This window comes from Grampus griseus (assembly GCF_964374135.1).
Source record: "Grampus griseus genome assembly, chromosome: 5".
NCBI classification, from domain to species: Eukaryota; Metazoa; Chordata; class Mammalia; order Artiodactyla; family Delphinidae; genus Grampus; species Grampus griseus.
Window position 1 is genome coordinate 75,090,642 of NC_138998.1, and position 14,082 is coordinate 75,104,723.

General features: G+C 41.4%; 1 protein-coding gene across 2 annotated transcripts in view; it reads left to right on the forward strand.

Annotated features, from left to right (window-relative positions):
• HACD2 (3-hydroxyacyl-CoA dehydratase 2) overlaps positions 1–11,036 on the forward strand; it is a 92,237-nt gene extending 81,201 nt beyond the window's left edge. The window contains exons 5-8 of one of the 2 annotated variants that reach the window (XR_014296747.1): positions 829–950; positions 3,006–3,184; positions 8,048–8,203; positions 10,307–11,036. Coding sequence is in view for 1 of the 2 variants with exons in the window: in XM_082654367.1 (XP_082510493.1) it covers positions 829–950; positions 3,006–3,184; positions 8,048–8,130 (384 nt within the window). In the remaining variant the exon portion in view is untranslated. Of the gene's footprint in view, positions 1–828; positions 951–3,005; positions 3,185–8,047 lie in introns of both variants that reach the window. The other variant, XM_082654367.1, reaches the window with a different exon arrangement.
• The last annotated feature ends 3,046 nt before the right edge of the window (positions 11,037–14,082 follow it).

Consider the following 14,082-nt stretch of genomic DNA (forward strand, 5'->3'; position numbering starts at 1 on the left):
CCACAGTGAAGACCCAGCGTGCCAAAATAAATTAATTGATTAATTAATTAATTTTTTTTAAAGTTAAAAAAAAAGTATATATTTTTTTCAGCATGAAAACAACTTCAGAGGAGGCTAAGTATTCCAAAGCTCTTCTGGCTTTAGCCACCTCCTGTGATCAGCATGGAAGCTTCTGTAATCCTTGAGTTAAACCAGGCCTCATGGAGGCAGAAGTCACCAGTGGGAGAGAATAAATGGGCCCTGCCTCGTAGCTGGTCTCCAGCCTCCCTCACGTGAATTCATCCTGCCCAGGGAATTAGCTTCAGTTGTGTTTTAATCATTATATTGCCATTCTTTGAAACTTCCTTGGATTCCAAGTTGTCATGCAAATCAAATTAAAATTCTTGTTAATGGAACCCAAGGTTTCCACCAATTCACCCTTCTGCCATCTTACCTAACCATTCTTGGCTCCTACTAACGCCAGTTCACATTCTCCACATCAGGTCAGCAAACGAACATGCAGAAACTCACTCATCGTGTGTGTTTCTCCCTGTGGGCTACAGCTCATATAATTTCCCCTCCCTGTCTCTCTTACTCATCAGTAAGCCGCATTCCTTCTCACTTGGCTCTACACAATTGTTGTCATAGGCATGCATGTGTTCCTTTATGTGGTAAGCTCTTTCTGTGCTGTGCTATGGCCATTGAGAATAAAGACCAGGGGCTGTGTCGACTTCTTCAACCCACCAGCTCTGTAAGGGGGGTGAGGGACTCGGCTCCCCACATGGTGAGTGCTTCTTTGTTAAGATGTTTTATGTGTTTGCTTTTGCTTTTGTCTTCCTTTTCCTACAGGTACAGAGTGAAGACAGTGTCCTCCTGTTTGTTATTGCCTGGACAATCACAGAAATTATCCGTTACTCCTTTTATACATTCAGTCTATTAAACCATCTGCCGTACCTCATCAAATGGGCCAGGTAAAGAAGTACAGGGAATGAAGACTAACTTTTGAAGTGATTTATCACTGTATTTTTCCTTTATTGCCTAAATACTATTTTTTATTTCTAAAAATAAAATTGTGAGAATTCCCTGGTGGTTCAGTGGTTAGGACTTGGTACTTTCACTGCTGTGGGCCTGGGTTTGATCCCTGGTCGGGGAACTAGGATCCTGCAACCTGCACGGCGTGGCCAATAAATAAATAAGTAAATAAATATGAAATTGTGTGAGACGGGTTAGGTAGAAATCTGGTCTGTGGACTTCATCAGAATAAGTGACTGTACATAACTTTAATAGAAACACTTTAAAATTTTTTATCTCTACTTATTTCCTTGGGATCAATTCTTTTCAGTTAAATTATTCAAAAGAGATTTGATATACCATGCATTTTTTGTCCATAGAAAATTTTACTGATGAGCTTCTGCCATTTTGATGGATTTTGGACCAAGTCCAATTCTTGTCTCAATTTTGCCAACAAGATAACTCTTAAATTACTTTTTAATTAATAACAAATGTTACATGGCAGTTTTAGCATATTATCAGTTTAGTTTGCTTTGATTATTTTTAGCAGTAATATTTGTTATGAATTGTGTAAAAGGCTGATAGTTCATCTAATTATCTGAACTAATGTGTGACACAGTTGTGAGCAGTTTTCTGAGTTAGAAATGACTACAGGAAGGAGTGACAAAGCCAAAGGATCAAAATTGTCCTTGGGGGGCTTCCCTGGTGGCGCAGTGGCTGAGAGTCCGCCTGCCGATGCAGGGGACACGGGTTCGTGCCCTGGTCCGGAAGGATCCCACATGCCGCGGAGCGGCTGCACCCGTGAGCCATGGCCGCTGAGCCTGCGCGTCCGGAGCCTGTGCTCCGCAACGATGGTTCCTAGACAATTTATGAGTCTAGTGATTAAACAGAGACATAAACCAAATGTCTCCAACATTTCAAGCATGTGAACTTCTCCTTTTTCTTTTCTTTTTTTTCAATAAACAATTGTATTAGGAAAATGGGAAAAATATAGCAGTTTCTAACCAAGCTGGGCAGACTTGTGAAAGCTGTCTATCCTGGTTATAGGGAAAGTTTATTGACCAAACCCTGATTTTACAATTAGAGAAAGATTCTTTTGTCCATTGTCTTCTGTGGCCCATGGAAGAGTCTTCCTTTTCCACCATCCTCCTCAGCGTGGCTGAAGGTAGCAATGGAGAACATGTCTTTCTTTTGTCACAGATTTCTCAGCACGATTCCTGTACCTGGACATTGAGAGCCCAGTATTTATTGTCAGCCACAAACAGCCAAAGGCTTTTTAGAATCTGAGCTGATGATGTCTTTAGCAATACTTACACCTCAGAATGGCTTCCCGTTAGTTCCATAGGATGAACCTCTCTGAATTGTTTTTGAAACCTGAGGAACTCCTTTTTTTAAAGTGAAAAAAATTGTGTGGAGTCACCCATGTGATAGTAATTGTAGTTTTTTTGACTGGAAAATTATGTAATGACTAAAGGCTTATCATAAAAATTTTTAATGTCTTTTAAAATTAGGATATATTTTATTTTTCACAGTAGCACGTACAGACATTTGAAAAGTTGTAGCAGTATACACACGTTGGATGTGCTGTTTTTTTCAGTCCACAGACCAGACTTTGGTGTAGATTGTAGGGATTCCTAGACACCATGCTCCGACACCTTCCCCCCCAAACTCACCCCCACCCCACGAGGCAGGACCTTTCAGTATAAACCATGACTCAGTGCCCCTACTTCACCAATATTTGGCATCATCTCAATTATTTGAGGGAGTTGTTTTGAAGAGTTGTTTATTTAGGCCAAATTTTGAGGCTGACCAAACACATTTTTTTAGAACATTCAGAAGCATACTTGCTTTGGCCCTTTTCAAAAACTGGCTTGTAAAACCTGAATTTAAGCAGTGGGTAAACAGGGAGATGTATAAACAATAGCTTTCTACCAAGTAATCAGTATTGGTGGGGGTGCATCTTTCTACTAAAGCTGGCTTCGAACCTCAGTAATGAATGTTTTGTTTTGTTTTAGGTACACGCTTTTCATTGTGCTGTACCCAATGGGAGTGTCAGGAGAATTGCTCACAATATATGCCGCTTTGCCCTTTGTCAGACAGTCTGGCCTATACTCCATCAGTTTACCTAACAAATACAATTTCTCTTTTGACTATTACGCGTTCCTAATTCTGATAATGATCTCCTACATTCCAAGTAAGTAGATGTTTATGCATATATTTATTTATGTTTCAGAAATTGGCTCAAGAATAACTAGAGTGAAATGCCTTTGGTTGTTTTTACACCGTAAATCTAATTTATTGGGAACGCTTTGGTTTTTGTTGAATGCCGACTGTCAGAGGGAATTTTCTCTGGTAGTAATTGAATAAAGATGAACCCTTCTCAATACAGCTGCCAAAATGCAGTCCTTCTCAGTGTGTGTTTTAAACAGTGAGTTCCAGGATAGGTTAACTGTCTATTGGAGGAGAGTACTGAGTGGAAAGCCATTAAAGACCTTACCTTGAGTTTTTCTGTCTCTTGAGAACTGCTTGTCGTGGTATTTGAAAAACACTGTAAAGAGATTTTTACATTTTTACTGTATCAAAATAGACAGTTACTTCACTTTTAAGGAATTGATAGTTAACTAGAAACAAATAAAATAAAAATAGATTAATTTATTTTTTCTATATTTCTTACTTTCTTGTTTGGAAATAAACAGAGCCGTCTGAATAGGACATAGTGTTATCTTCAGGATGGTTTCCAATTATTTTAATAATTCTGAAGGTTTAAATATATGGATAATCAAACATGTCTATCAGCACATGAACAGAGAGAAAAAGCCATGTTTGAGGCTTCTCTGAAATGAGTCACGTTTGCTGAGGAAGAGTTGTTTACTCCTTTTCTCAAATTGTGATGTTCAGTTGCAATCCTATGATTGATTTCCACATATCCAAAAGGATCTTGTTTTACCCAAGGACACGTAAAATTAATGTTTCTTCTCATTTAGCTACTTCCATAGGCATTGTGACTCTGAATCTTATTTTAGTCTGTGAGAGAGATGCTATGTTCTCCCCTAAACCTCAGGTTGAATTCAGACTGGAGGGTTGGATTTTTCTTCAGCCCACAGAATGAATCCTCCTAACAATCATAGGTGACATGTTTGTGTCCCCCTGTGGAAAATTGCATTTCATGCGTTGTGAGAAAAAAAGCCCACCCCGATTTCATGTGAACGTTTATCTTGGAGAAGTTCTTGGATGCAGTTCTGCTACATGACTCATTTTCTACTCTTATTAATGATCAAGTCCTCCTCTCTGGTGCTAGAACCATGGTGGCTAAAGGCCATCTCTCTTCCAATGTAAAAGGTAGCTGATTTTCAAACAAAAGATAAATATGGAAGAGTGTAAAAATTTAAGTAGTAAAAATTAACTTAGAGCTTTTCACCTTTCTAATTTTGTTCCCCTAGAGTTTCGTTTCCAGTCTCTAGAGCAACAGTTCCTAATTGCAGTTTTGCCACACCCAGGCTAACACATATCCCAGCGAGCACCACAGGATTTATTTAAATTCAACATAAGTCTTTGAATGGCGATAGATGCTGTATTGGGTAACTGGGAGAGGGGCAAGGAGAATATCATGAAATCAAACCAATAACAAGGTGCTGCGTCATTGTCAGAAATCTGGGGCCCCTACCTCAGAGTTGCTGCAAGGTTTTCTGTCTGTGGAAGAGGAGGAGGGACTCTGTTCCAGGAGCAGTTCTCCAGGGCAGCCCGTGTCTGTCTGCACCTCGGAGTCTTCTTTGTGCTCTGGTGGGCAAGCAGTGCTGCCCAGCCTTTTGCTTCTGCCTGCTGACCTCTCAGCGTAGCGAAGGGGCCTGGTCAAGCACAGGAGGATAGGATGATAAGATGCCTGAAGGAAAACAAGCCCAGTTCTCTGGGATTGTCCTTCTTGGCCTGAAAAGAGAGAAAACACAGACCTTAGAGCCAGCTGTCTTACAGGGAGTAGGGCAGCGCTCTCCTCTCAACAGACGTCTGCTTTTACCTCAATCCTTCCCCCTTCTTCTATTCTCAGCCTCTTTTTGATAAGAGAACTTGGCTTGGTTAAAAGCTGTATTCTTTCATTTCTAAGGCAGCTTAACTCTTGTAGAACAAGGACAGGGATTAAAAGGTTCCCTCCAAATCCCTAACTCCCCACCCCGGTCAGGATGGTCATGCAGGCCATATTTGTGTCTGCTGGCACTCACTATGCTTCTGGCCTGAGCCAATGGCCCTGAATGTTTTCAGTTGTTTAGGTTGTTAATACTGAGACCAGTTTGTACAGTTCATTCCAGCCAGCTGCACATTTCCAACTTTCCAAAACTTGGTATTTATGAGAAGAAAATGCAGAGTTAGGAGAGGTTGCTGTTGATAATGCAGCTTTCTTTACCAAATTTGGTTTCCTTTCTACAACTTACGTTTCTTTTAACCCTCTTTAATGGGGAGTTAATGATATACATATCTTACATAAAGCAGCGCCTCTTCATTATGGTCCTGACCTGCTGTTGCATTGGTGCACACATAGCCCGTATTGTGTGTGGCCCATGAGCCGCAGCCATGGGAGTTTTCTCATATCGAGGTGCTTTGGAGTCCCTTGCAAGATGCTCTTTTCCTCCTCTGCTGCAGATGCAGTATGAGTATGTACAGTATCCACAGGACTCAGTAGACATCTAAGTCCTGTTTACATCACCTCCCCCCATCCTTGTGCAAATTGGTGAAAGTTAGCTATAGGGGTGTTAGCTATAGCCTTAAAAAGGCTGTAGAAAGTTAGCTATAGCCTTAAAAAAAAAGCTGAGAGAAATGAGAAACAATGAGTAGGGTGAGGGCACCAAGAAGCAGGGCACTCTCCACGTTGTCAGTAACCATAACCGCACCTCTGATTTTTAGAGGAGCAGAAGAAACTTGCCCCAAGCAGAGCATTTCCAGTTGCTCTCAGCCTTCAAGTCTTAAGAGAGCCCATTTCCTTACAGGAAGGTGGGTCCAGTGACACGCACAGCTCCCTACCCCGACTCCGACACACCAAGCCAGACACACATAACGTGCACAGCCGCCATCTCCACCCTCCATGTCCTGAGCTGTAAGAGCAGAGGGTAGACTCCTAAATGGCCCGTTGGCAGGTGGAGATTTTCAGTGTAGTTAAAAGCAGTAGCCATGCATCTGGAATTGTTTCAGCCACTGTAGTTGGATTCAGTGTGAACTTGTGGGTAATTGAGATGGAGACAGTGTCACCCAAGTTCTGGTCACCAGGGAGTCACTCTCAGAGCAGTAGAGAATTTCCAACCCAAGTACCCCCATTCTCCTGGCCTCCCCCACACATTCCTTTCTCTTGAGCACTGAGAAACCTCTGGAAGATGTAAAAAAATGAAAGGGCCATATCGGCTCTCCAGTTCTGACCTGACCCTCTGTAGCCAGCAGGCCCTTGCCTGGGGGATGAAGAAGGTGTACTTGGCCGTCTTGCTGCCACTAAGGGCCTAATGAATGGCTTCTGGATCGCTGTCCTCCCTCAGAGCCTGTGGGGCTACAGCCACCTTATGAGTGGCGTAATAACAAATGCAGCCAGTGGAAAAGTCCTTGGTGTACTTTGCCTCAAAGTTTCCCTTTACTAAAGTAGGTCTGTAGAAATGTGACTGGCCACACATTTTCAAATGATTACAATTAGCATTCCTTATGGTTTAATTATATCTTTACTTCCAGTTTTTAGATTATAGAGCTTGTCAAATTTTCTGGCTTTCATACCAAAATAGTTCTCTCACTGTTGAATTTTATGCACAAGCTGGGTCTTTTCTGTGAATAACTTCCTGCCTGCAAATAGTGAGTGGAGTGGATGGCAGCCCAGTTCGGCACTGGGGCCTCCTCTGCAGTTTGTCAGATCTGTGTGCACACACCCACTGATGTCTTGGAGTACTTTGGGAGGATCATTTGACATTTGGCCAACTTGGAATTCATTTAAAAAGGAAGAAACTGTGAGAGGAGAGTTGGCAGTAGTAGAAATTACCTCCCCCAAAACACAGGTTACTGTCTAAAAAATACAGATTGGAGCGGTTGGGAAGGGAAGGAGGGATAGTGTACATCCAAGACCATCTCACTGGAGTTTTTCACATGGTTTTTGAACCCCCAGTTTACAGTAACCTTGTGAAGGTCAGGTAGTTTAAACTGGCATTTCCCAGCAGGGACACTATAAGCATTTGGGATGACACAGTTCTTAGTCATGGGGGACTGTCATACTTTGTGGATTTTGGCATTCCTGGCCCCTTGTGCTGAATGCCAGTAATCTACCCCCTTCAATACTCTCCCCCCACCCGCATTTCTAAAGACTCCCTAGGGAGGCAGGACCACCCTATTCATTTGAGAACCGGTCCTTTTTAAAGTAATCTATTAAATGACCAAGAACAGAATCTCCGGTGCCTGAGGGCTTGCTTTTCATATGGACTTTTTCCTCATCCAGACCTCGCTTGGTGGTGTTCAGATCAAATGTCACAGCGTTCCTCCCCCTCTTCAGTCTTCCCACTCAAAGAACAGCCTTTCTCTGGAAGTACTTTCAGGAGATCCTCCCTGATGACAGTGCAGTAACAGAGAGGCCGAGACTAAGAGTCAGGAGCCCCGAGCCTGGTCCTGACTCTGTCAGTGATGTGCTGTGAGACCCCAGGCACGCGCCCATCCTCTCTGGGGCTTGAGTTCCTCCTCTGTGAACAGGAATAATAACTCCATCACTAGATTCTTCCCCTAGTTGTTGGGGAATCAGAGAATAAATGTGAAGATAATATGAGAGAGTGTAAAGAGTATCATTTGGCGGCTCTGTGGCATCTTGATTGGTAATGGTAATGTCAGTAGTGTCTGTCATTCCAGTCCACACTACCCTTCCCCCTCGGCTAAAGCGGGAAAGTCAGTCCCTCTGTGTTTTTCCTCTCTCTCCAAGCCCACTTTGTTACCTTCCTTAGTTGCTGAAAGAGAAAGTGGTCAGAGAGTCAGAGAGGACCTCAAGTCCATGTGCTTTACATAGAACATGTGATTTTAAATCATCTCCTTAATGAATTCTTTCTTTTCTTTCCAGTTTTTCCCCAGTTATACTTCCACATGATACACCAGAGAAGAAAGGTCCTTTCTCATACTGAAGAACACAAGAAATTTGAATAATTCCTGCTTCCTGCACACCCCCAGAAACAAACTTTCCAATGACAAAAGATGCTGCAGACTTTTTCTGTTCCCAGTACGTTTCATAGAAAATAAGTAAGAACTTTTTTTAAAATACTAAAAAAAACCAAAACAAAACAAAAACCAAAATCCAGTGTCACGTGGGCCTGGGATTTTATAAAAAACAAAACAAAAGCTGTTACATAAAACATCCTTGCTGGTCCATCTCAGCATGTTCTTTCCACCAGAAGTTCCCAGTACTTATGACGGCGCTGGAAAGGGGTTTGGCGTTTTTTATCCTCCTGTTTCCTTCATGTGTCTGATAAATAAAGATCTGTAATACTAAATACTTGAGCGTTACAGTCTGAGTAATGAAGTTGTGCCCGCTCAGTGCCCAGCTTGCAGCAGCTATGTTTCAGTCTGCAGTGTGTTTAGCATTCCCTCTCAAAGTGCTTGACTGCATGCTGGAAGCCATTTGTCCTCTGGAATGCTCTGAAGTTATGGCTGGGACCTTCCCCCCTATCTAGTGAATGACTTATACAATGTATATATGTCTGTGAAACTTTGGAGTAGTGCCTATAATCAGAAAACAGCTAGAACCCTTTTGTTTGTTTTCAGTCGAGTCATTACTGCCTGCCACTACGAAGTGTGCCTGAATTTAATAAGTATGTGTATATTGTAGAGAAGCTACTTTATCTGGGGCTCAGCCTCAATCATATTTTAACAAAATGACAGTTCTCAGAAAGGGAAAGCTCAGTCACTAGTCAGCGACAAGTACCTTTCACAGTACCATTCTCAGAACACCCTTGAGCAGGGTGTTTGCCAAGAGCAATTCTTACTTAGGGACCTGACGCCAGTCTAGTCGCACAGGAGTAAAGAATCCATTAACAAAAGCACACGGAAGGCGTTACTCTAAAAATGGAGTCTGGAAGAACAGTCAGGAATGGGTTCATATGCCCTTATTATTGTACCTTCACATTTTCATTCATCTCTTCTGTTTGGATACTTTTCCTAATTATGGCCCTGTGTAATTCCCACCAAGTTGTAAGTCCAGAGGCAGTGAAATGTTCCAGTTGGGCAGTCATGAGCTAAAAGTAGTATTGTCCCCACATTTTGGATCAGCCAAGAAATACTTTGGACATATGGACATTGTCTAATTAACATGATGTCGCCATACTTTAATTGCTAAACTGTGCATTTAAGGCTCTTCAGGAAAGGGTTGGATAAAAATGTAAAGCCCAAGTTTAGATGTGCATTAGATTTTAAACACAGAGTGTTCTTTGTGCAAACTTCACCCCCGTTTTTTTTAATTGGTTGATCTGTAAAAGTCTAGCTAACTGACTGATTATCAATTAAAATATAATTGCTAATATTAGAAGTGTCGTAATGGAAAACTAATTTTTAAATGCTTATTTTCATAGAAGCTTGAAAATTAAGATGAAAATGAGAAGAAAATATGCAGCCTATAATTTAATGCAGGTAGATGTGTAATAAATTATTTTTGAATTAAACATTAAAATTCTGCTTCTTAAAGTTAGCACTCTTAACTTGGGCGTGTTGAGATTAGAATCTATTCTTGTATTTGATAAATAAAATATGTGGGAAAGATTATTTTTCATGCTTTTTCTTTTTATTTTTCCAAAAATGTATTTCTACTATAAAATAGAATCAATTTGGGTTATATTAGCCTTATTATTAATTTGAGTAAGATTTTTTTCATTTGTTTTTGGAATAGTTGTAGAAGATGGGATGAGAAATGTAGGTTTTCCAGGATTGCTGGCTTGGGGCTTTTATTCGGGCCTCTCTATTATAATTTGTCACTGTGAAAAACAGCCTGTCACAAATAGTGGTTATGCATCAAATTGAACTTTAGCAACAAGAACGCAGCGAACAACTCCCTTCTCAAAAAGGGTCTCAACCCCAGTGTGCATTTTTGTCCATCAACATTTGAAATGCTCGTTGAAGATAAGTAAGCCATGCCACCGTGTCCTTCAGTCACCTCTCTCAGTAACTGGTTTCTTTATCTCTAACATGAATTCATTTCTCTTTGGAAGTGGTGGTGTTCTCTTATGAATTGAGAACATCTAACCCCACCAGATGTCACATCTTCTTATAAAGTGTGAATGAGGAAGGTGGTGTTTTGGTGGGTATTTTGTCAGACTTACCGTTTTCATTTCAGGGCACAGTCAAAGGCATCAACTGCCCAGCCCCCCACCTGATTGGGTGTTTCAGATCCCCCACTTCGGGTACCACCTTCTGGCAGAAAATGCTTTGAGGTACGCAGTAGTGCTTTGTAGACACGAGCTGCTAATCCGCATCTTGCTGTGTTCTATTTGCTAAGGTTGGGTTAACACGTACTGACTATCATCAAAGGCACCGTGGAGAGTTAGTCATGGAATAAAGCACATCCTTCCTGATGAAAACGTTCCTCTGGAGCAAACTTCTGACAGGAAGGGTTTAGACAATGTAGCGTTAAGGCATGTGAAGAGATTGTGCCCTCACTTCCACTCATGTTTCTGGTTATTCGTTTATAATAAAAGGTTGGCATTGATGTGGTACAACCTGCAAATTATTTTCAATTCTGAGTTTCAGATAAAACGTTATAAGACAATATCAGTACATAATGCTCCTTTGAAATTTGGGTAAAAAATTATACAACCATATATATAGTCATTTTTATATTTTTTCTATGTTGGGAAAACCAAAACTGTAATTTTATAAGTCTTTGATTCACTAAAATTATATAATTTAAATGTATTTTTTGTATATTTAGAAATAAGGAGTTCAAAGACTATGCTTAACTTTCTATGCATGCATTTGGAAGCTGTTTTTACCTGATAATGTAGTAATAAGTTGTATTCATAAAATACTGATCTGTGTTGCATTTCAAAATAAACTGGTGTGTGCGCTGCCTGGATTTGAAATACTGACCAGTGAGTCTAGTGATTTTTCACACTGCATTGGCCTGAGAATGGTGTTGTAGGATTACGGAAGAGTTACAGTTCTGTTAACGGATTCCAGCTCTTTCTTTACAGTTTTAAAATCTATTTCTGCTATTCACTAATGGTTCTACACTTACAGGAAAAATAAACAGATTATATTAAGAGGTTTCCAAAAAGTCATTCTTCCTACCAGTCAGTCTTCAAGCTTACCAAGCCAGTCTCCAACCTGGCTGCAGAAGGACAAGACAGATTCCTCATATAGGTGACCAAGAAAAATAAAAAATTAATCAGTAAAAGATTGAGGGCCCTTTTCTTACAATGTGTGTGTGTGTGTTTTAATCTAACTTTTCTAATGTAAGTGGAGAGGGGAAATACTGTTGCCCAGCAATGTTCATCTTATAATAAAACCAGTACTTGGTCAAGTGGTTGAGTACCTCCTCCTGAAAACAACTCCAAATACAGAGCAATCCTGGGCACTACTTTACACACTGACGTCCACAGTAACAAGTGGGCAGAAAGACACTGAGAAGGGTACTCGGCTCAGCCACTTCTGACCTGCTAGTACTAGACCCTAGATTTCCTCACCTCATAATGAAAGTGCTGATGCGTCCCTGTGCCGGTCGCTTTCTAGTTATTTCTCTGGGTGATCTCAGGGTGCCTCCAGCAGGGACATGCCCCCTCCTGAGTCTGCCAAGTTTTTCTCAGAGTTGTCACCGTTGTCCAGGACCGTGGTCTTTGTTCCAAAGAGGAACATTTTCTTTCTGAACACTGTCTGGTCACAGGCATTACCAGCACAGTGGTTAGGACCACCTCTCTCCTCACATAGAGTTTAATCTGCTTCGGAGACAGACTTTCATTTATGAAAAGAAAGAAAATTATTTCAACTGAAATTGAAGAACGGAGGTAAACTTAATAGTAGAGGCTACACAGAAAACACAACCTTTCAGTCTTAGGGTGGTGATGGGAAACTAGCCAGGGCTTTGTAATTTGTCATTGTCATATTTTATGGCAATTATGTGTACTGTGTTAGCATAAGCCCCAGCCTGAGGAATTACCATTGGTATAATTAAGAGACCTACTGTTACACACAGCGTTCCGAAAATACTGCTGTGTTGTTCTGTTCCCTTTAACAAGAATGAAGACTAGCTTTGCAATTCCTCATTTTTTTTTTTAATCCCAGCACTACAAATAGACTGGTTCGTTGTTATACAGTTTAGTGGTGAAGAAACTGTTCTAAACAACTATTAGCAAAAATAGCCACACCTATTAAACATTCCCCTGCCGGCAACTGGGAACCAGAGTTAGAAGAGAGAGCTGTCTGGGGTTATTTTTGACCAACACTTTTACTTTAAACATGTGAGAAACTAATCTTTTTTTTTTTTTCAAATTTAGCGAGATACCCCGATACCCCTTATTGTTATAGGGGTAGGTCTCATTACCAAAAATAATCTTTTTTTCCCATAAAAAGGCAATTCACCTTAAAAGTCACTTGATGAGCAAAAATAAAATGTGAGAGGCGGTGTACTTAAGCACCTAGTACCCATTTCATAAATCTGCTTATGTTTGGAAATTGTGTTTTCTGTTCACTAATTCCAGAACATGGACTTATTACAACGGCAGTGCTTCCACATCTATCTTTGACTTTCGTGGATGCAATCCAGATGCATTTCCAGATGCTGGACTTGGTTAAAACCCAAAGGCGATTTCCGCCTCCGTGTTGTCGTAGCTGGGCTGTCCCGCTGGAGGGCAGCACCTCACAAGCGATCCGGGGCCTTGGGAGTCAAAGGCGTTTGGAACACAGCTTCGGTCCAAGGGCGCGGAAGGGGCAGAAAGGCGCACTATAGCAAATTAGTCACAGATTTCTCTTGTCCATATAAATTAAAGGCAGCCCGATCTTAAAGCATATTCTGGAGGGGTACAGGAAATAACACTTTTTAGAGCAAAAAAACCCAGCTCGGATGCGTGCTTTGAGGCTCCAGCTATTGTCTTCCGCCTTGGGAGACCTCCCCGGCTGGGACCCTGCAGGCTGCCTGGCTTTGAAATGAGAGATTTTGGAGCTGGTCGTAAAGCAGGTGTTAGTGCTCCTGTTTAATGGAGAGCCTGCTTGTTAATCTTTGAAACGTTCAGGAAGGTCAGTTCCCACTCTTCTGTCTCTGGATATTTTTGGAGGGTGGCCGGGGCCATGAAAAAATGTCAGGCCACCTTATAAGGCCGTGTCTGGCCCCGAGAATGCTTGTCTGCAGCATGTCCAGTACACTCTGTGGGTGTGAGTTAACTTGACTCTTGGACTGTGAGTTTTCTCATAGATTTAAAATACTTCTATTCATGCCATGGATTATTGTCTCTTTAACAGCCTTAAAGTCTTCCTCAAGAGCTGTTTAAATGACACCGATTTGGGACATACCAAATAGATAACCAAGGGCACACGTAATGCCTCTACAACCACACTAGTTGACTGTGCCAGGGCAGACAGGGATAGTCTTACAGCAGGTGGTTTATTTAGCCAATGTATGTCAAAGTGAAAGCCACAGAATATTAGTTATGAGGGCATGGGAGTATGGATATGCTGGGGGGAACGGTTCTGTAGTTTAAGTTGAAACAAAGTTTTCTCTCCTGCTGTGCTTTTCAGATCTTTTTGCACCTGAATGCAGTTTGTGACTCTCCAAGAGATGGGGTGCTACTGCAGGCTTTTCGAAAGCTATTTTCAGTCTTTATCCTTGAAACATCTTCAGGGCTAGAGCTCCTTGAACACCATGAAAAATACTAATCTGTTAGCAGCTTTCCCCATCAGAGGATGTTAACATGTCCTGGGGGCAACAGAAAAAGAGATGCACGAGGGCTTAGCCTGGGATCTGGGATGATTTTCCTTGTTTTTTGTTTTTAATAAACCACCATCTCAAATAGGTAATGAATTACACATGAGATTGAGAACCCAGGTGTCAGCAACCCTGGATGGAGTCTACCATTTGCTACTTTCTGGTGCGTCTAAAGGGAGCCTACCAGTGGATGTGAA